A 22,436-nucleotide genomic window follows, 5' to 3' on the forward strand; every position below is an offset into this window, starting at 1 on the left:
AGTTAAGAGAATTCAGCACCACCAAACCAGCTTTACAACAAATGCTAGAGGAACTTCCTAGGCAGGAAACACAAAAGGAGGAAAAGATCTACCCAAAATAAACTTGAAACAAATTAGAAAACCGTAATAGGATCATGCTGCTGCTGCTGCTAAGTCACTTCAGTCGTGTCCGACTCTGTGCAACACCATAGATGACAGCCCACCAGGCTCCCCCATCCCTGGGATTCTCCAGGCAAGAACACTGTAGTGGGTTGCCACTGCCTTCTCCAAATAGGATCATATGTATTGATAATTATTTTAAATGTAAATGGATTAAACACACCAACCAAAAACAGAGACTGGCTGGGGGGAGGACAAAAACGTGCATGTATGAACTTCCACTTACCACATCACTCTACTTAATTCCCCAAACTGTATGTAATTATTTATATTGTCTATCATGTTTCCATTATGGCTTGCAATTGTAATTATTTTTTATTTTTTGGTCTGGTTACTGATTGTGAAAACTGATAAACATTTTTTACTATTGTGATCATGTTAGAAGAAAACTTATACCACTAAACTTATTATCTATTACCAAATTTCTGAAAATCCAAACATCTAATAATTAATTTTGGAAAATAGTCTTCTAAGTTTCCTGTTATTATTTTTGTGACCAAAACTCAAATTCTTATTCATAATTGGTAAATGTAATACAGGAAATCCATACACTGTCTTAAGAAGAAACAGAACAAAAAGCTAGTTTTAAACAAAATTAGTCAACTGTTCTTTAGAAAGGTAATTCTAATTAATTTAAATAATTTTAAGTATGCAACCTAGAGAACTCAAACTTTCAGATGCATATTGAAAGAAAAAAATTAACAAATTTTTCAATTTCTTTCCCCAGGCACTGTCTATTCTACCCTCTTGAAATACTAAAACAAACCTACTGGGAGAATTGACAGCTTTTTTGCTTGATCAGCTTTACACTGAATCTCAAAATAATCAAATGATTTTCCCTTTATATGTACAGTGATTACATGAAAACTAAGAACCAGACATTAGCTTATGTAAATGTACTACAAAGACTAAAAATTTAATTGATGCTATTTTTAGATAAACAGAGGATGGCAAAAGATATACGTCTTCTCCAGAAATGAAGAAGAGAATTAACCTTGGTATTTTTGTCTGATGTGCCAGACACCATGCAGTGTACTATATGTATATACAAATATTAAATGTGAGCATATGTGACAATAAAGCTATCATTTCTTAACCTTAGTCTCTTGGGAAATGTTTCCCTTTCAGTTAAATTCCCCACTGGGTAGGTAAATAATGGCAAAGATGTTTCAAAATTAAGTCTACTGCCATGGCCCTGACAAACAATTGAAATGTAAACTGTAAAGACTGAGAGAAAGTACCCTCATCAAAGAGATATTCTGATGTTTTGGCTTTTTCCCTATGGACTAACAAATAGCATTTTCCAGCGAGTTTTCTTATTGAAAACCTACCTTACTAATTAAAAATACATTTGGTCCAATTATAAGTTCCCACATGGAAGAAAATACATGACAAGTCCTTTTAAAGTCACTAAAAAATATTTCAGTTATGATACATAGTGCCACTTCATATAGCAACATTGCCAAGAATAGCAAAAAACAAAGTCTAATAGCTCATGTCTGTGACCAAAGACCACCATAAACCACACTGTTACTTCTTTAAGTTTCCAACAGTTTAATTTTGTAAGCATGCTCTTCTTTGAGCTTCTCCTATTTTGGTTTACTTAGCTTCTTAAATCTATAAACTTGTGTCCTTATCTAATGTTGGGATGTGTTTGTCCATGATCGGTCACAATCTCCTTCTCCTCTCTCCTGGATCCTAATGACATGAATGTCAACACTGATGCTATTGTCCCTCAGGTCCCTGAGCCTCTGTTCTTTTCTGTCCCCCCAATCTTCTTTTTCGCTGTTCTTCTGTTTGGATAATTTATATTGGTCTATCTGCAAGGTAAATGATTCTTTCCTCTGTCAATTCCATTCCACTATGAAGCTCATACCGGAGAAGGCAATGGCAACCCACTCCAGTACTCTTGCCTGGAAAATCCCATGGACAGAGGAGCCTGGTAGGCTGCAGTCCATGTGGTCGCTAAGAGTCGGACACAACTGAGCGACTTCACTTTCACTTTTCACTTTCACACATTGGAGAAGGTAATGGCAACCCACGCCAGTGTTCTTGCCTGGAGAATCCCAGGGACGGGGGAGCCTGGTGGGCTGCCGTCTATGGGGGGTCACACAGAGTCGGACACGACTGAAGCGACTTAGCAGCAGCAGCATGAAGCTCATACAGCTAACTTTTCATTTGAGATATTACACTTTTCAGTTTTTACTAAAAAGTCTGTTTGGTTCTAATTTTACTTCAAAGCTTAAAATATCTACCTTTCCATTTATTTCAAGTGTGTTTAACTCATTAAAACAGTTGTTTACAATTATTTGATATTTCCAATATCTATATCATCTCAGGGTTGACACGTGTTAATTGTCTTCTCCTTCCAAAATTGGTCATATTTTTCTGGTTCTGTCAAGTAATTTTAGATTGTATCCTGGATATTATGAATAGTAATGCTGTGTGTAGACTATGGGCCCTGGGTCCTGCTATAATTTTTTGACCATAATACTGATTGTGTTTGGTTTTTTTTAGCAGGCATATAACCTAGTTAGGTTTAGACTACAATTTCAATTTCTTTTTCACCTCTACAGACAGTTATTCCAATGTAAATTCAGTTCTCAAGCCTTTGATATGCTGCTTTGAGTCTGGCCCCATGAAATGTGCCATTCGGGCCTGAGACTTGGGTGATAGTTCAAATCTTGTTGTCAGTAATTTCTGTCCTGTGCATTCAAAGGTTGGATGGGCTCTGGATCTATATAGGTTTGTACACAGAATTAAGAAAACCTTTTCTCCAGCTTTCTTTCTCCAGGATTTCCCTCATACCCTGTCTCAGAGGGTTCTATTCTACCCAATTCCTCAGGCCAGAAAAACATTCATTTTAAGGTATTTTAGTGTTAACAGGAGCACTGCTGTGGTTTAACATGTTTAATTCAAACTACACTTATAAGATGATGAGCTATGAGCTAAGCTTCTATGACAGAAGAACCAAAAATATCATTCCTCCAAAAGGTAAGATGAAAGCTAAAACAGATTACTGATATGCTGGACACACAGACATACAACTATACAAAACCATTATGTTCTTATCAAATAAAAAAATGTTCAATTCTGATCTAATAATTTAAAAAATGGAGACAGATATAAATAAAGACAACTGAATCAACTAGAGTCAACAGTACAGCGCTAGTGAGGCAAACTAAAGTAACTAGGCCTCCTGTTTAGAAAGATAAAATCAAAGAAACTATATAGTGAACTATGAAATCATCAAAGTTATGCACAGAGTGGATCTCAGATACTCAGATTAACCACAACTCCAATATTCAGAGTACAGTGTATACCTAGAAGCTTAAGTTCAGAACAAATAAAAATGAACTACTATTTTACACAGCAAATGTTAAGAGATGGTAGAGAATGAAAAGCTTAGCAAATAACTTCTTGATAAATTTTTAAGTCATAGCTAGCAATCCATAATGGTGAATTCAGGAAAGCCAATGAAATCTGAGATTAGGCCACAAATCTCTTTTGCGTCATTAAAAGTAACAGCGTCTAGTTGCACAACTTATTTCATTATTGGTTGGACCATAGATTTTACTCAATATAGCTTCTCTTACATATAGCCTTTTTTTAAATTTATTCTATTTTAAAACCTTACTAGTCTTATAGACAAATCTTATCTAGTTTTGCCAGAAGCGAATCAATAATCTATCAATAATTCTTCATTTATTCTACTCATAGGATCATGGTAGATTAGCAAAAGAAACATTAACATTTTTAAATTTAATTAGTGTGACCTACAGAAATAAATGCTATATACCAAATACATTAAAAGTGCTATAATATCTATAAAACTAAAGTTTTATTTTAGATTCATAACAAGTCTTATAAATATAAATTTTAAATGATAACCTGAAACACAGTCAATACAATACTTGAGAAATTTTAAAAATCTTTTTTATCTTTTTATCTCAGTTTTACTGAGATATAATTGACAAATAAGATTGCAAGATATTTAAAGTATAAAATGTGGTGATTCGATACACATATATATCATAGAAACATTCATCACTTCATATAATTATCTTTTAGAGAGCATTTAAGTTCTACGTTCAGCAAATTTCAATTCTATAATTCAGTGTTGTCAGGTATAGTCACCATGTTAAACATTAAATCCTCAGGCCTTAATCACTGTAAAACTTAAAGTTTGTTTTAATTCTTGAAGTGTTTTGAAGATCAAAGATATCAGAGAATTCCTACATTTACTTTAATATATTAAATATATTCCCTGAAATTGCTACACCAAAAAATACCATCCAGCTCCAAAGAGAGAAGGAAAAAAACCTAACATTATCACCTTGTTTTTGTTATAGTTTGATTAGTCAATCAATCAAAGGTACATCACAGAGGCTTTTGCTTTTGTCTGTTTTTCTGTTTTTAAGTTCCCAAGTTAGCTCTAAGACACGCTGTTTTTTCACAAAAGAGTCATCTGGAAACACATCTCCATACAGCCAAAAAAGAATAAAAGTAAAGTAGATATACATACTTCTTTTGGAAAGCCATACACAAGGGAGAACTGAATCCAAAGACAAGGCACATCTGGGCGTCTGGGCTGTAACCAGACTGGAGCAACATTTCCAGGCACTCCTCATGCCCTCCAAACACTGCTGAGTACACAGGACTCACTTTGTTTGGCTCAGTGTCACAAACCCGGTTAGTGAGTGGTATTAACAAGTCCAAGATCCTGCAAATACACAAGTTCAGGAGTATGTTTCTGTATGTACGTAACTGTAGACATTTCTACAGTACATATTTTGAGTCACCCATTGATTGAATTTAAGAATTCTGTCTGTCTTCAGTGTACTTTTTATATACAATAAATTATTACAAGCTACATGCTCCAAAATGCTTATTACTGTTGCTTAATAAAAAGGCCCTTAAACATATTTGAAACAAAACTAAATAATGTTCCTATAAAAGTAAATAGGTAACATATTGTCCTTTTTTATTTTTTTTTTACTAATTATTTACATTACCACCACTACTCAAGTCCCCAAAATTCAAATTTTATGAGATGTTTTACTACCTAATAAATTATTCAAAACTTCATTACACTAAATACAAACTTATATCAAGACAATAAATTATTTCCCTTTGTAAAGTAGCAAAGTGTTTATTTTTCTAATTAGTAAGAATTTTTTAGGATGATGAGAGACATGAAATGAACAGTATTTACATCAGGAAGAAATCAGGATTTCTGCTAAAATATCCTATTCTCAGAAAGGAAGATGAGCTCTTTTATGTGTTATGGCAGATTTACTTAAAAGACTAGTAGCTAACTAGAGAAAGTTCTAAACAAAATCATTAAAATATAAGTTCTTAGATTATTTTTAGACTTACCGCCAGCACTCAGCTGGAGAGGTCTACACTATAAGGATAATATAAGCCAGAAATTCTACTCTTTCTGGGAAAAGGAAGGCAGAGCTATGCCAAAGTATATTTATAACATTCTTTCTCCCTGCCACTTTTCCTTAGGTAAAGTAGGACTAAGATAATATTTAAGGAGAACCTATATTTACTATAAAGAAAATCATCAGTGACCAACAGAATTCTCAAAATTGAGAACAAATAAGCACAAATTCCGGAGAAGGCAATGGCACCCCACTCCAGTACTCTTGCCTGGAAAATCCCATGGACGGAGGAGCCTGGTAGGCTGCAGTCCATAGGGTCGGGAAGAGTCAGACATGACTGACTGACTTCACTTTCACTTTTCACTTTCATGCACTGGAGAAGGAAATGGCAACCCACTCCAGTTTTCTTGCCTGAAGAGTCCCAGGGATGGCAGAGCCTGGTAGGCCGCCATCTATACGGTCACACAGAGTCAGACATGACTGAAGCAACTTAGCAGCAGCAGCAGCAGAAGTGCAAATTCTCAAGAGGGTTCTGACATCAATTTAAAGCTCAGAGTATAACTGCAGAGTTATGATTAAATAAAATATCAAGAGTTAAGAAAAACATCAAATATTTAAACCTAAGTATTTTGCTAAAATAAAGAACCTGTCGAGTGTCTCCTACATGTATTAAATGTGTTAAAAATTTTTAAGTGAGTTGGAAAAACTATACTCTTCCGTTCAGTTCAGTGGCTCAGTCGCATCCGACTCTTTGCAACCCCATGGACTGCAGATGCCAGGCCTTCCTGTCCATGACCAACTCTTCAACAAGGCACAAACAAGATTACAAATATCTTTAAGAAAACAGTAAAATACCATGACACCTAGTGGCATAATAACACAATTACAGCATCTGCTTTTCTACTATACAAACATATTAAATATTAAAGACAGGAACATTTCACTATTACTTTTTAAATTAAATAATACTAACAATAGCTATAAAAAATTACTACTGCAGTATTAAGACTCTAAAAACTTTAAACATATATTTTTAAAAACTGTTTGGTACCAATCTATATTAAGATAGGCTGCCATATTCTCAAGGTAAAACCAGGTTTAATAATTTCTAAGATTCTTAGAACTCCCAATTTAAGGGAGTTTCAACTTTCTTTAAGTCTCTCTCTCTCCAAAAATTTCATATGAATTTTTGGCTAGGGAAGAAGAGTAACAGATGCAGGAAAAAGTACCAGGCTGAATTTGAAATCAAACAAAGAGAAGTCCAGTCAAAGGGTTCAAGATGTGGAGGACTGCCTAGACCCCACGAAAAAGAACTCCAACAGAGATCACAAATCCAAAACCTTTCTGGTGTCAGGGAGGTAACATAAGTAAGTTGAATAAACTCACCAGATCAGTACCTCAAGATGTCTAGGATAAAACTGGAAAGGAGTGGAAGAGTAGCTCAAGAAAGTCAGAGGGAAGACTTAACACCCTGAGAAGGTCTCCTGGGCCACTCTGCCTCACTCTAAGAAAGTGCAAGACTAAGAACTGCAGGGGATGGCATGGGAGACAGATGTAGGGGTGGACCTAATCATCGAGCAAATCAGTAGAGAAGGGAACACCAAGGATTATGTCTGGAGGTAAAGGGTCTGGTCCAGAAGATCTAATTTCTTACTACCTCTCAATTATGAGACCATTTTTATTTTCATTTTTAACACTTACTTTGTATGGCCCATCTGTGCAGCTGCATGTATAGGTAGCTGCCAATTGTCCTCATTACAGTAAAGATCAGGATCTGCCCCACTGGAGAGCAAAAGCTCCACACATTCTGTGTGGCCCTCTTGAGCAGCAATGAACAAGGGAGTAGCTTTGTCCAAGGCTTGACAATTGACATTTGCACCTAAAATAAAACATTTAACATATAACCCTCTTTAATATAAAAATTAAAAAAGATAATCAACAAACAATTCAAAGCAGCTGCCTTAAAAGGGTACAACAGATTTTCCTCCTTAATGGATATTGTTGTTGAAACATTAATTTTCAATTTCTTATTGGTAATCATTTAAATTGTTTTTGCTTTTATGTTAACAAGAAAAAAAGATTAATATTTTAGAATTCATTTTTAAGCTAAAATATGAATTTTACTCTATGAAGGATTCATTTCATTCCAACCCTTCCTCCAACAAACACTCTGAGGGTCTAATAAGCAATCATTAAAAAAAAAAGGCAAATCATCAAATATGGATAACATTTCTGATCATTACTGAAAGAATAAGAAAAAAAATCTAAATTATGAGACCTTATAGATGCCACTAATTGATTCTGGCTAAGAGTGGTGAAAAAAATTCCAGCAGATATGATATACACGGGGGCTATGACTTTAAACTAATGTTGACTATACTCTCTATTATATCCCTTTTCTTCATGACCAGTGTATAATGAACAGAGCCCACAATAAAAGGAAAAAGGTCTATTTAAATGGGTTTCTAAGCTGAATTTTCAAGCATAAATCTAATCAATTATTTAGATGCAAATGTATAAAGATGTGAAAAGGTTTAGTGACCTCAATTTCTGTGAAGGTTTCAAAAATAGCAGACTTCCTCCAACTCTTCTCACTGACAAATAATGTGCTACATATGCTAAGTATGTGTGTGTTAATACATGACCATGAAAATTTTTAAATTTCTGGAATACACCTCAGTGGAAAAATCATCATCCTCAAGGGGGAAGACTATTTTTTATTTAAAAGGATGTTTCATAAATACACCTTGAATAAACCAAAGCCCTGAAATGGGTAAGAACAATGCAAAATACAAATGGTAAGTCAGAATTCACGAACGGTCACGAACAGTCAGAAATTCCAACTGGGTATTCAACACGTCTAGATACATAGAATCTTCTTGACTTGTACAAGGTGGATGCTTCACCTACTGTCAGCATTAGAAAGAAATGAACTCTATAGCTGAGGAAAGATTAAGTCAGAAAAGAAACCTACTTAACTTTCTTTTTTTAAGCAATGTTTTGTTTTGATTGACAATTTTAATGTATAAGAATAAGGAACCAGTCTTTGTAAAATTTCAGGTAAAAAAGTTGGGGTAATGAGGAAGAATTCACTGAAAGTCATTTTAAAGAGTTAGAAACATGTATAGTTACATTATACACCTACCTATATACCTTTTCAACTTGCTGTTCATAACTATTCAGAGAGAAGGAAAAAAAAACAAAAAAACAGGTACTTAAGTGTTCCAGGAGACAGGCTCAGCATGAGGAGAGAGTCATGAAGCTGCAGTTTAACCTATTTCATTCTAAGTATTAGTTACACACTAATAATTGGAACTTTTGGGACTGGAAGTCATAAAATGCATCATGACAGTCTGTGGGAAGGTACAGCACAGAAGAAGGAAGATGAGAAATCAAAGTCCTGTGTCCAAGTCCCGATTCCGCCAGTGAGTAGTTTCTATTATAGACTTCTGGCACGTCACTTAAACAGCTCAGAGTCTGGGATTCTTAATACAACAACAAAACACATGCTTGAATAAATGACTTTAGGGATTATCTCAACTCTAAAGATTTATAGACCTGATATTTGTAACATATCTTAATTTTACACTTAACAAATGCTTGTTTCTCTTGCTTACTATGCCAACTTGAGTATTTCAAGGTTTATAATGAGAAAGCAGAAATAAGAAAGTATGTGCTCTAAATAAACTTTGTTTTGGTAATTTATTAAAAGTTTAGATATTATAGAAGATATGTGAAAAGCCTAGATATTAAAAAAAAATTGTGTGGTGGCAAATCTGGTGTCTCTCCCATTTGCTCTTAACTATCTGTGTTTTGTCAGGTTAGCACTGCGCACAGCAATAGTGTCAGAAGAACTGAAAAGCCCTTATATAACAAATGTTTCTGGTCACAGAAATGTCACACAGTAATAAGCATGCCACCTCAACAACATCTTCTCTGACAATGCTGAATATGTAATGATTGTCACTGAAAAACTTCTAAGCAGGTTTATGTTGCTATTTATTAACATAATAGTGTAAACAGGCTTTGAAATAAACCCATTTAAATATCACACAATTAACCAAAATACCCAAGTCAGAGGGTTAATATACAAAAAAGCTATCTAAATGATAAATTAAGACTATATTAGTCATGTACCCGAGAAAGTTGGAACCATTCAGGTCGCTATAATGAAGGACAGCCCCATCATTCAACTTGCCAATAAACCTCCTTAAGCAATAGATCATTAAGGTTCTGCTGAGTTAAGTTAGTTGTTGCGCATTGTATTATGTTAGTTAATAGGGACTTAGTAACCAGGCTTACAAATTAACTTGTACATACTCTTATTTACCACTAACATAAGACAATAAATTTCAGAACCTGATTTATATCTAGTCAAGAATTACTCTTCCTAGGAGGATACAACATTACACTCATGATCTTAACAGTGCAAAGGCTAACGGATTAGTCTTACCCGATGATACAAGTATGCGCAAGCTTTCTAGCTTGCCATACTGAGCAGCCACAAACAAAGGTGTGATTCCAAAGTCATCCTGGCATTCCTTGTTTGCTCCTTTTTTAAGAAGCAATTTTATGATCTCAGCATTTTCCTAAGGCACAGATTCATATTTTAAATAAAAGAAAACAACAATAGAAGATATCTCTTTTTTTATTGTTGTGTGTGTATATGCTTTTTTATCCTCACTAAAGGAAAACTCTTTTTTAAAAGTGTTTTGGGTGATGGGAAGAAAAGTGTTAATCATTATTCTGTACCTTAAGCTAGCCCATTAAACATAAACAGATAAAACAATGATCTCTAGGAATTAGAATCCTTATAAAATCCCACAAAATTAGTTTGCAAGCCCAAGCACTAAGGTATTATCACAGTTTCTAAACAAAGTGCTATAAATATAATAAACCATTGCTCACTATCAATTTATATATCCCAAATATTCTGATGGCCTCTTAACTACGCTATCAACATTTGAAAAACTTACATAATCCCTACAGCCCAAAGTTGCTAGAACTACTAGAGCAGCAGGCTTATTCAGAATGATCATTACCATTTAGACTGCCTTTCTGTACTGCACTAACCACCATAAATCACAGGCAAGTAGGAAGCAAAGACTGTATAGAATTGTCATTTTAAAAGGGTAAAACACACAATTTACATGGAAATGAAATAATAAAAGCAGAGTTTACCTGAAAAGTAGCCTGGTGCAAGGCGTTCCATCCACACATAGAATGGGATCCATTAACATTTGCTCCATATCGAAGCAACAGCCTTAACACATCTATCTGTCCATTTTCAACAGCTGCAATACAGCAGTTAAAAAAATTATTGTCAGTAAAAAGGCATGTTTGTACGACTGGGCACTTTGGTGATGTTTCCATCATTTATTCAGCCCAGAACTCACAATACTGTGACCATTCCTATCAACAAATCAAAACATATGTGTTCTACTTGTTTAAGTATAAAACATTTATCACAATTACCTCAACCCAAATCCATTAATATATATACTCTTTTGGGACACACACAAAATTATTTTCAACTGTATCTTAAAAGATACAGAGGAAATGGAAGCAAGAGGCAAACATTTATTCTCTCTGATAATGGAGACAATATGTTTATATTTTGTTAAAAATGCAACTGGAAGGGGCATGGAATGAACAGTTAAGAAGAAAGAGCATCAGTCTGGAGAAACAGTCTCAAAAGAATTGAAACGATGGCTACTATTACCATTTCATCACAAATGACAACAGTAACTGACAAGCAAACTGAAAGCCTAATACGGCAAGTCTTTACTTTAGATATTTTTAGCATAATAAACAACAATCTTTGTTAAAATGATGTTTTTTTATCAACCAATGAAAATTTAGTAGAACTCTGCTTATCTGAACTAAAAGGGGACTCCAGACAAACTTAGGAGTGTTGTTAAAGAAATGCATATTATTTCACTACAGTAAATGAAACAAATGATTCCCAAGTTGCTACTACAATAGATTATTTGAAGGAAGAGTTTCCATGCCTATAGAGACCTAAAAATTATGTGCCCTTTTACTAATTACATTATGCTACTTTTTTCCACAAATCTAACTTAATATTAGCACAGGATATGTTTAGTCTAGTATCATGCACATATAACAGTTTATAAACCCTACCTAGTGAGGATGGACATAGGTATAATGCTATTAATTTGATACAACAAACAGTGGGGCTGAACTTTCTACAATATTATCCGCACAAAATTTCGTTATGAAGGTGGGCAATTCTGGAGGAGTTAATGAAAAAATAGAATGCCAGAAGATAGTTAGACATTAACAAAATAAGTACACAATACACCATTAGCAAATTATGTATACTGTGAATGCTGTAGTAGTATTAGGCTATTACACTAACTTTTCAGAACTGTAACTGTGAAGAAATATCAGTACCTACAAGGAACAGAGATGTATATAGGAAGCTCTGATATTTGTGCCTGATGATGGGAAAGGAGTTTTGAAAAACAAGATTTTTAATTTCACCTCAAGCATACAGTTATTCTGTATCTTCTACTGTTGTAGGAGGCAGGAAATTAGAATCAACAAGTCTCAGTCAAAAGTTAAAAAGGCACTAGACAAAGGACCACACTTGAAAAATAGTAATATAGATGAAACAATGAGAAGATAAAATCCTTAAGTTTCCCTCATAAGGACTGTAAGAAGTTCTTTAATCAAGAATCCTCTTATACTGGAAGGTTTCAGATATTCAAACACCTTGGTTCAGATAGTATCACTGAAGTAGTTTAACCTAACTTCTCCTATTTCTAAGTTAATATTCAAGGACATTTCATCAGGCAAAGAACAACAGTTTTTCAAGCTAAGTTATTTTTCTATAATCAATTAAAATCAACCTATTTTGGGGTGGAGGTCAGGACAGAAAAGGAAGTAAATTTGTTTCATATCCAATTCATACATCATTATCAATGACTGCTGGCAAAAATCACTCTACAGTCAAGACCCTGAGTTGAAGATTATCAGGTTGTCATTGGTGATATATGGAACAGAGTGAAAATAAGATTGTTTCCATGAATTAGGCTGACCTTCTAAAAATGAAAGTCAAAAAAAATTTGTTTTGATTATTAAATACAGTACAGAAGTCAGAGAGAAAAATTTTAGTATCATAAATACACTAAGATATGTGATTTCTGCATGTCTAGTGAAAAACTTTCTCAGTGGCAAAATAGCATTTTTACAGCTTTTACTAATTATTTCAAAAAAAAGCAACTGGCTGATTAGTGGGTGATAAATAAGAAACAGTGGTTTAGAAAAGTGCATTTAGAGCCTGCACTTTACGGAGACAGGCTGAGACCCGAGACCTGCTACCATGCTTGCACCTGGACAAACATCTCCTCAGGCAACAAAAGAGCAAGAAATTGTATAGGACTAAAACTAACTGTATGCATGCATAGATGGGGCAAATTCTAGACAAAAGAGACTAAAAACCCAAATGACACTTCTGAAGAGCCTAGAGCAAAAGGGGGTCAGGGGCAAAAGCAGGGTACTGCGCAGGACCCCTGCACACAACACCACACAAGACGCAGGCAAGCACCTAAGCCACTCCTCTGGCCCAAACTGGTCACACTCCTACCCTCACTCCACATAAAGAACAAGCGTGGCCCCGCTCAGGGAATGAGCAAGGGAACCCTCGTTTGTTCTCACTCCCACTGCTGTAGCAGGGGCTCCAATAAAGCCTTGCTTGAATTTCTAGTCTGGCCTCTGATCAATTTCTATTGGTTAAGGAGGCCAAGAACCCTGGCTGGTAACACTACCTTCAAAGCCTCTCCTTTGGAAGAATTGAGTAACTTCTTCATCCTCATATAACAAGTTAACAAACGGAAGGGGCAGTGGTAACCATTCTATGACCAAGTGTATTATGCATCAATAAAAGTTAATTTAAAAAAATACCCAAACTTGACCTTGATATTTGTTCCTCCTTATTATAAGGAAACTACACTTCTTGAGGAGAGAAACTGGGTCCCCTTCCCCTTAAGTGCTCAGGGCCAATCAGAGACAGAAGACAGACAACAAATAAGCATTGACGAGGTGAATGAAAAATAAATATCTAAAATAAAATGAGATTTTTCTCTTCTTAAGAATTAATTCTTCTCCAAACAGAACAGGTTTCAGAAATGTATTTCTTGATATGACACTATAACTGTGCACTAAACTAGCCATTGTAATAGTAGAAAATAGAGAGCAACTTTTTCTAGTATTAAACCAAGGCAAAAGACTATGATTCCTAAAGAAAGGAAAGGAAATACATGAGGTGAGACCCATGATGACCCAAGTATCTGCCTGGGGACATTTCTGGACTATGGGGCAGTGAGCTAAAGTCCAGGCATAACAAGAGTAAGGTTGAAGAAAGAATAATCCAAGAAGAGGAAACAGCCCAGCAGAGTACAGCAGTCCGCTGAGCTGAGGAATAGAGCAGTTTAAGCAGCTGAAACTGGTGGGGCAGAGCCCAGGAGAAAAGAGAACTGTGCAGAGGTGAAGTCCCACTGTGGAAGTCTGCCAAGAATCCTTGCTTGAGGTCTGGGTTACACATGTACAAGGGAGATGAATCTTCCCGGAGAACTGCTAAAGAGTTAAGAATGGGACAGACAACCAGAAGACAAACAGTGCTGAGGGGCAATGGAACTCCTAGGAGTTCTGGCCCAGTCAGAGTGGTGAAACCACATGGCTTGCTACTTCAATACCTCATTAACACTCTGGGCATCTATCTAAGAAATCCAAAAGGCAGAGCCCTCAGGATAAAGACCGCATCTAAGACTAAGGACTACTCTAGACCTCCTCTAACAAAGCCTAAAATAAGCTCTGATCAAGATGGAGGCAGAGGATGTGAGCTGAGTCCTCCTGGAGAGTTAGACCTGGGAAATACAATCTCAACAGGGCACAAAGCCAAACCTAAACACATTTAAGGTAATAAGCCAGTAAATAGTCTATTATTTAAAAAAAGAAAAAAATCATTATTTCTCAGAGGATAACAAAATTCAAGTCTCTATGAAATACTATCCACAATGTCCAGGATACAAGTCAGAAAGTAGTAAGGAGAAACTAACCCCAAGACGGCCAAGATTTTGGATTTAACAGATTAACTAAAGCAGCTACTATAAATATGTTAATATCTATGGTCATACAGACAACCTAGAGAGAGAATCTGAGCAGAGGAAAAAACTTAAAAAAAAAAAAAAGAACCACCACCAAATGGAAATTCTAGAACTGAAAAGAGAAATGGATGTGCTTAAAAGATCAGAGATAATAGAAGAGTTGATGATCTTGAAGACATTAATATAAATGATCCAATCTAAAGAACTGAGAGAGGAAAAAAAAACACTAAAGGAAAATCAACTGTGTATCAGGGACCTGTGGACAACATCAAACAGTGAACCATACATTAGCTGGAGTCCCAGAAGGAGAAAAGAATAAAAATCAGGCAGCAAAAAAATATATATGAAGAAATAATCCCTGAAATTTTCCAAAATTTGATTTTAAAAACAACAAAAGCCATATTGAATTACAGATCCCAGAATATCAGCAAACCAGTGTTTTGGAAGTAGTCACTACACTTAAGACTTCACATTATATGTAAGTTAAGGATGATTATATAAACATACTTGACAGCTCTGTGGAAGAATTTAAATGATTATAAAAGGGGGTTGCAAACAACAAGCCACTTAAATCAACTTAGCTATAATAATAGTTTAATTTTTTTCCAGGGCTCTTCAGTTCAGTTTAGTCACTCAGTCGTGTCCGACTCTTTGTGACTCCACAGACTGCAGCACACCAGGCCTCCCTGTCCATTACCAACTCCCAGAGTTTACCCAAACCCATGTCCATTGAGTTGGTGATGCCATCTAACCATCTCATCCTCTGTTGTCCCCTTCTCCTCTTGCCTTCAATCTTTCCCAGCATCAGGGTCGGTCTTTTCAAATGAGTCAGCTCTTCACATCAGGTGGCCAAAGTATTGGAGTTTCAGCTTCAACATCAGTCCTTCCAATGAACACCCAGAACTGATCTCCTTTCGGATGAGCTGGTTGGATCTCTTTGCATCCAAGGGACTCTGAAGAGTCTTCTCCAACACCACAGGTCAAAAGCATCAATTCTTCAGCACTCAGCTTTCTTTATAGTCCAATTCTCACATCCATACATGACTACAGGAAAAACCATAGTCTTGACTAGACAGACCTTTGATGACAAAATAATATCTCTGGTTTTTAATAAGCTATCTAGGTTGGTCATAACTTTCCTTCCAAGGAGTAAGTGTTTTTTAATTTCATGGCTGCAGTCACCATCTGCAGTGATTTTGGAGCCCCCCAAAATAAAGTCTGCCACTGTTTCCACTGTTTCCCCATCTACTTGTCATGAAGTGATGGGACTGGATGCCATGATCTTAGTTTTCTGAATGTTGAGCTTTAAGTCAACTTTTTCACTCTCCTCTTTCACTTTCATCAAGAGGCTCTTTAGTTCTTCTTCACTTTCTGCCATAAGGGTGGTGTCATCTGCATATCTGAGGTTATTGGTATTTCTCCCAGCAATCTTGATTCCAGCCTGTGCTTCATCTAGCCCAGTGTTTCTCATGATGTACTCTGCATATAAGTTAAATAAGCAGGGTGACAATATACAGCCTTGACGTACTCCTTTTCCTATTTGGAACCAGTCTATTGTTTTTTTAAAAACAATGTATTGTTTAACTTACAACATTTTCAGCTTACAGTGGGTTTACTGGGATGTAACCCTTTCCTAAGTTGAGGAAGATCTGAACTCTATTACATCTAGCTTCTCTGGTTCAACATCATATTTATAAGATTTGTCAATATTACTGCCTCCAGTCACCAATCACTCCTTTTTGTTGCTGTATACCATTTCATTGTATAAACAGAACACAATTTATTTACCCGTTCTATTGCTGATAGATGCTATTTGGATAGCTTTCTGTATGGGGCTGTTAAAGAGTGTGCAACAATAAGAATATTCTAGTACATGTCACTTTTAGTGAACACTGATACACATTACTTTTGGATATATTCCTAAGGACGGAATTGCTGGGACAAAAGATATGTACATATTTAGCTTTAGTAAATTCTTCAAAACAGTTTCTCAAAGTGGCTAAAACAAGTCCACACTCCCACCAACAATCTAGCTTCCAGTTGCTCCACATCTTCATAAACACTTGGCATTTTCAATCTTTTCTTTTTCAGCTATTCTGGTAGATGTGTAATTTTTACTCTTACCTTAATCATCAGTTACCTCAAATTCTCTTTGAAAGTAGTCGAGATATGAATAAATCAACAAAATATAACACTGTCTTTGTTCTGAGATCCTTTGGGACTCATTAACTTGGGTACAAGTCAAGTTATGTTAACTGTAAACTAAAATTTCAAATCCTGACATTGGGGTTAGAGAAGAAATAAGTTGATAACAACTATAACTGGCTGATGGTACACAGGAGTTCACTATATTATGTTCTCTTTTCAAATACATTTTAAATGCTTCACAATAAAAGTTTTTAGTGTTTTTCACCAGCTCATGGCCTCACCTGCATAATATGTAAACTGCATTACCTAACAAATTCTATCCCAACAAAGACTTCTCGTCTCCTAAACCTGTCATCTTCTGCTCGGAGACACCTTCCTGGTGGTTCACAGTTGTAAAGGCCATTTGAAGTTTGTAACTACCACAGTATCAATGAGAATGTCACCCAGGCCATAGGCTTATCTCCCAATTCTCAATATGCAAGATGCCAAAGTACTGCTCGTTTCCCTGCAGCCCCACTGTATAGGCAACATGCTATATATCTGAGCAGCCATGGAGAAGATGCCCTGTACCCTAACCTTCAACATGCTCTGTCCCTAAGCCTCCTACAGAGTAGGGCCATTAATAACCCTGTGCCTCTCAGAGCCGCTCACAGAAACAGACCCTTCACCTTCTGCCTTCAGCTCCTCTCACTACAGGGCTCAAATATGAATTCCAGGCTATTCTTCTAACCATGTCTCCCAAAACGCCCCCTACCTCCCAGTCACACAAATAAAAATCTCCACTTGAAAACCATTAATTCTACCCCCGAATTTGCCATCTACTGGCTCATGCTCACACAAATGCTCAGATGTCTCAAACATATCTGAATTATAATTTAGGGTCATAATGGTGTCCTAGCTCTTATGGAAAGAACATAGACTGTGTAATCAGGCACTCTGTCCGGCTGTGAGCAAGTTATTCCCTCATTCACACTTATTAAATAGGAATAATCTACTTACCTGTGGGTTTTTATTTTGATTAAATAATTAATATAAGTAAATAAAGCAAGTGCTCAATAAATGTTCCTTCTTTCCCTCCCTCAGTCCCCTTATCCCCCCCTCCACCTGATAAACTACTGGTCAACTTCTCTTCCTAACAAAGTCTACAAATAGGATACTCAGAAGGTTATTAGTTTTTCAATCATGAGGAATTAGGCCATAATTAAAATTACCTCAATTATACAGACCTCTGATTAAACTTCTCTTACTGGTCACCATCATTCTATGTACCCTAAGGTCAGTCTGTCCCCTTTGCAGAATCAATCCTTTTGACCAACAACCCAGTTAACTGTAACAACCATCACCAGCACTACAAGAACTGCATATTCAGGTCCCCTCCAAAATGAGAGTGCAGACTCTCAGGTTTCCCCAATTTACTGCCCAAATTACTTCCTCCACGATAATCACCCACAAATCAGCTTTTTTAGTTTAATAAATGCTTATGTTTAACTTTCTTCCTCCACAGCCGTAACTGATCTGTTTTACAAACATACACACAATTTCCCATTCAAAAAAGCAATTCAAAGCCCATAATCCTCTTTCTGTCCGTGGTCACCTCCTCTATGAACAGTCATTCACTTGCCCAATTTTTCTCTCTTCCAAAAAACAGAACTGGGTCTACAGGTAGGCAGACGCTTATTAACACAGAACCTTTATGCTTTTTTTGTGTCCTTCCACTTCCTGTCAAAGTTTTCACAGACCTAAAGACACTTCGTTTTAGATGGTTTGGAGCATAAGTCTGATAATCACCTAACCAACTGATAAGGGAAATTCAGTTGCAATTTCTACCATCCCACTGATAAGCAAAGTTGACAGGGTAAGTTGGTGTTCTCTTTGTCCCCTCACCTCTCTACATGGGACCCACCTAGTTCTACATGCTATGGCAAAGAGGACCAACATTTCAAAGACAGAAGACTATAGCTCATTTAAGGATCTACAAAGAGCTGCACTCTCCAATGCAGAAGCCAGCAGCCATACGTGGCTACTTAAATCTGATTGATTAATTAAATGAAAATTTGAGTACCTCAATCAAACTAGCCTCATGGAAAGTGTTCAAGATCCACACTAGGCCAGTGATTGGACAGTACAAATTTAGGACACTTTCAAGTACCACCAGACAGCTTTGGTCTACAGTTTAGAATTTAACTGAACTGGAATTTAACCTAGAATACTAGGCATATCTACCTCCAAGATACATGCCTGGCAAAGAGGATAGGGAGCCAGGCCATTAATTGCGGTTCCTATAGTTTGAGACAGGTGTTCAAGGAGAGAAAGGAAATGAGTAATTCTGGAACCTGGGAAAGTACTGTGGATTCTCAAAAAGAAAAAGAAAGTAGAATCACAGGTGATATTACACTGGCATCCAACAGGGACCAGAGTTCAAGGATAAAGAATAAAGATGAAAAAAACTCATTTCGAAGACAGAGCTCAGAGTGCCTGGGGTACACAGAGAGAGGGGAGAAAGGCTTTCCTTTCTTCAATCCAAACAGATTTTGTCTATAAGACGCTAGCTGAGACAGCAGAAAAGAAAAACCAGAAGCTCTGAGGACAGGGACACTGCTCCTCCCACAACAGGTCAGACTACTGTGCTGAAGAAACCTGTACAAACTGAAGTCTAAGAAAGCAAAAAGGATATGAGAACATCATTTCCTGCACTAATTTCTAGGGAGACATTTCTACTGTTGAAGAAACACAGTTTTTCCATTTCCTATATTTAACAGGGAAAAAGAAGTCATCTGGGATAACATAACCTGAATATCAAGTATTATTGAAAAGAAGAAATCAAGGAAATGGAAGCAGCCGCACATAAAACTTCTAACCAAAATCAAAACTCAGTTGCAGCATGGAGCACACCAAGTGCCGTCAGAGGCCCACACCAAGATTCATGAACACGTGGACTCAACACAGTATCTTCATCTGGGAGAAACAGGGTAAGAAATAAAGAACTATACAAAATGTAAGTAATAAATCTAGGAATAAGAAACTCGAACTAAAAATAGCAAGCAATGATCATTATTTAATGCAGCATTCATTAAAATATAAATTTCTAAAGGAAGGACTTTTAAAAATGTGATTATCCTACTGAATGCTCTTTTGGAAAAATGCCTAAAGTGGCACTGTGTTCTAAGGAATTCCTGTAGACAAGTTCTGTACCAAACGCAAAAATCGTAGTGAGTTGAGTTTTACATCTATAAGCTAGAAATGTACTCTTTCATCTTGAGGCTCAGATTTTGACCACAAATTCTACTGAGAAATATCATGATCAGTAAGGCGGTATAGAACAGTTTAACCACAGGCTGTCCATTGGTGATTTTTGAGGGGTCAGAGATTACCTATATATTAGTACATTTGATTTATACATGAATTTTTAACTGCATCTACACTCTAAAGTTCTGGATCTATTCTCCATTATGCACTTCATTTTTCTATACAATTCAACAATAAAATAATTTCCATTGCTTATCTAATTTGAGTAAACCTTTTCCCTATCTCTTTCACAAAGCAAAAAAGAATATCTGCAACAATTTTATCTACTGTGTATTTCTCTCGTCCTGTGGTTACACTGACATCTGGTGGCACTAGAACAGAATCTAGACTGCAATGAAAAATAAATTTTTTTCCACTGCTGCGAATTCATCCTATGAATTCTATAACCTCAGATTTTATGTTTTTCTAAGATTACCTATTCCGACAGCAAAGTACTATACTAACGCCACTGATGACACATGTTAGTTTCAAACTTTCACTTTAATAAAGTGACTGGCAAAGATGGAAAATTATTTCAAAAATGCCACTGGGTAAGTTGGACTACCCACAGGTATTTACCTCATAATTAAAGTTTATAATCAGAATGGGATAACTAACAAAACCTTATTGTATAGCACATGGAACTCTGCTCAATGTTATGTGCCAGTCTGGATGGGGGTGGGGGTTTGAGGGAGAATGGATACATGTATACGTATGGCTGAGTCCCTTCACCGATCACGAAACTATCACAACACTGTTAATCGGCTATACTCCAATACAAAATATTTGCAGTGTTAAAAAAATTAAATGCAAATACAAAAAATAAAGTTGGAGATGCAAAAAAACAAATTTTGTAATCAGAATAGTTACAAAGTAAGACTTTCCCATTAAAGATATATACATAGTTTCAAGCACTTTCCCTATATAATCAAATATATTTCTATATTGTGTCTTGGCCATGAATCTTTAGTCTGAGAAGTGAAAGGGAAAGTCGCTCAGCCGTGTCCGACTTCTTTGAGACCCCATGGACTATAGTCCATGGAATTCTCCAGGCCAGAAAACTGAAGTGGGTACTGTTTCCCTTCTGCAGGGGATCTTCCCAACCCCAGGGACTGAACCTAGGTCTCCTGCATTGCAGGCAGATTCTTTACCAGCTAAGCCACCAGGGAAGCCTATTAATCTCTTACTGGGCCTAATTTAAATTAAAGTTTATCATAGGTATACATTTATAGGAAAAAACAGTACACACATGGTTTGGTATAGTCTGAAGTTTCCAGCATCCACTGGTGATCTTAGAACAACATATGCTCCACACATAAGGGAGAACTACTAAACTGACATAAAATTAAAAAGCAAAACTAACCCAGGGTTGGAACCCAGGTCTCCCACATTGCAGGTGGATTCTTTACCAGCTGAGCCACAAGAGAAGCCAATCTTCAGTCTAAAATGTAGTATTTTATTGCTCAGAGATTTTTTTTCTAAAGTTATAATCAAAAGTTCACTTCTTATAAAGGACCTGGTGTCTCCCAATAACTAACAATCTTAAAAATGTATACTGATGGGAAAAACCATGACCTCACAGACAAAGTTTATTATGTTGCTGCTGCTAAGTCACTTCAGTCATGTTCGACTCTGTGTGACCCCATAGAGGGCAGCCCACCAGGCTCCACCGGCCCTGGGATTCTCCAGGCAAGAACACTGGAGTGGGTTGCCATTTCCTTCTCCAATGCATAAAAATGAAAAGTGAAAGTGAAGTCGCTCAGTTGTGTCCGACTCTTAGCGACCCCATGGACTGCAGCCTACCAGGCTCCTCTATCCATGGGATTTTCCAGGCAAGAGTACTGGAGTGGGTTGCCATTGCCTTCTCTGAAGTTTATTATGTTAGGAATATATTAATAACAAAGCTTATGAAAAGTACCCCAATCAAATTGTATGTCTCTATTTCTGATACAGAGAAGCCAAATGGGCAATTAGACAACAGAGACCATATCCAGAAAAGCACATCTTTCAATCACATGGAGTCTTAGGAGACAAAAAACTAAAATTCCACTATTTTATTATTTCTCCACATGTCTCCCCACCAACAGAGCTGAGAGAAACATTTAATTTATATAACACATCTTTAAACTTACATATTCATCCAGAATTATATCAGTGAATTCTACAACCCTTTATAATCATCCAATTCACGTCCTTGAAATACTCATAAAGCAGTATCCTCCTTACAGGAGCCACCTCTGCATGATCTCCACAGTATGGCTTAAAGAGAAATAAATCACTACACTGAGGAGTCCCTAGCAAAGGAAAAGTATATGGCAAAACA

The 22,436-nt window shown here is 36.3% G+C and overlaps 1 protein-coding gene across 4 annotated transcripts in view; it reads right to left on the bottom strand.

The window, feature by feature from the left end:
- ASB3 (ankyrin repeat and SOCS box containing 3) overlaps window positions 1-22,436 on the bottom strand; it is a 234,162-nt gene that overhangs the window by 155,202 nt on the left and 56,524 nt on the right. For all 4 annotated transcript variants that reach the window (XR_011491912.1, XM_070478325.1, XM_070478332.1 and 1 more), the window contains 4 exons: window positions 10,731-10,843; window positions 10,003-10,138; window positions 7,251-7,428; window positions 4,685-4,882 (listed from right to left, as the gene is read on the bottom strand). Coding sequence is in view for 3 of the 4 variants with exons in the window: in XM_070478325.1 (XP_070334426.1) it covers window positions 4,685-4,882; window positions 7,251-7,428; window positions 10,003-10,138; window positions 10,731-10,843 (625 nt within the window). In the remaining variant the exon portion in view is untranslated. The remainder of the gene's footprint in view (window positions 1-4,684; window positions 4,883-7,250; window positions 7,429-10,002; window positions 10,139-10,730; window positions 10,844-22,436) is intronic.

This window comes from Odocoileus virginianus, chromosome 2 (genome assembly GCF_023699985.2).
Source record: "Odocoileus virginianus isolate 20LAN1187 ecotype Illinois chromosome 2, Ovbor_1.2, whole genome shotgun sequence".
NCBI classification, from domain to species: Eukaryota; Metazoa; Chordata; class Mammalia; order Artiodactyla; family Cervidae; genus Odocoileus; species Odocoileus virginianus.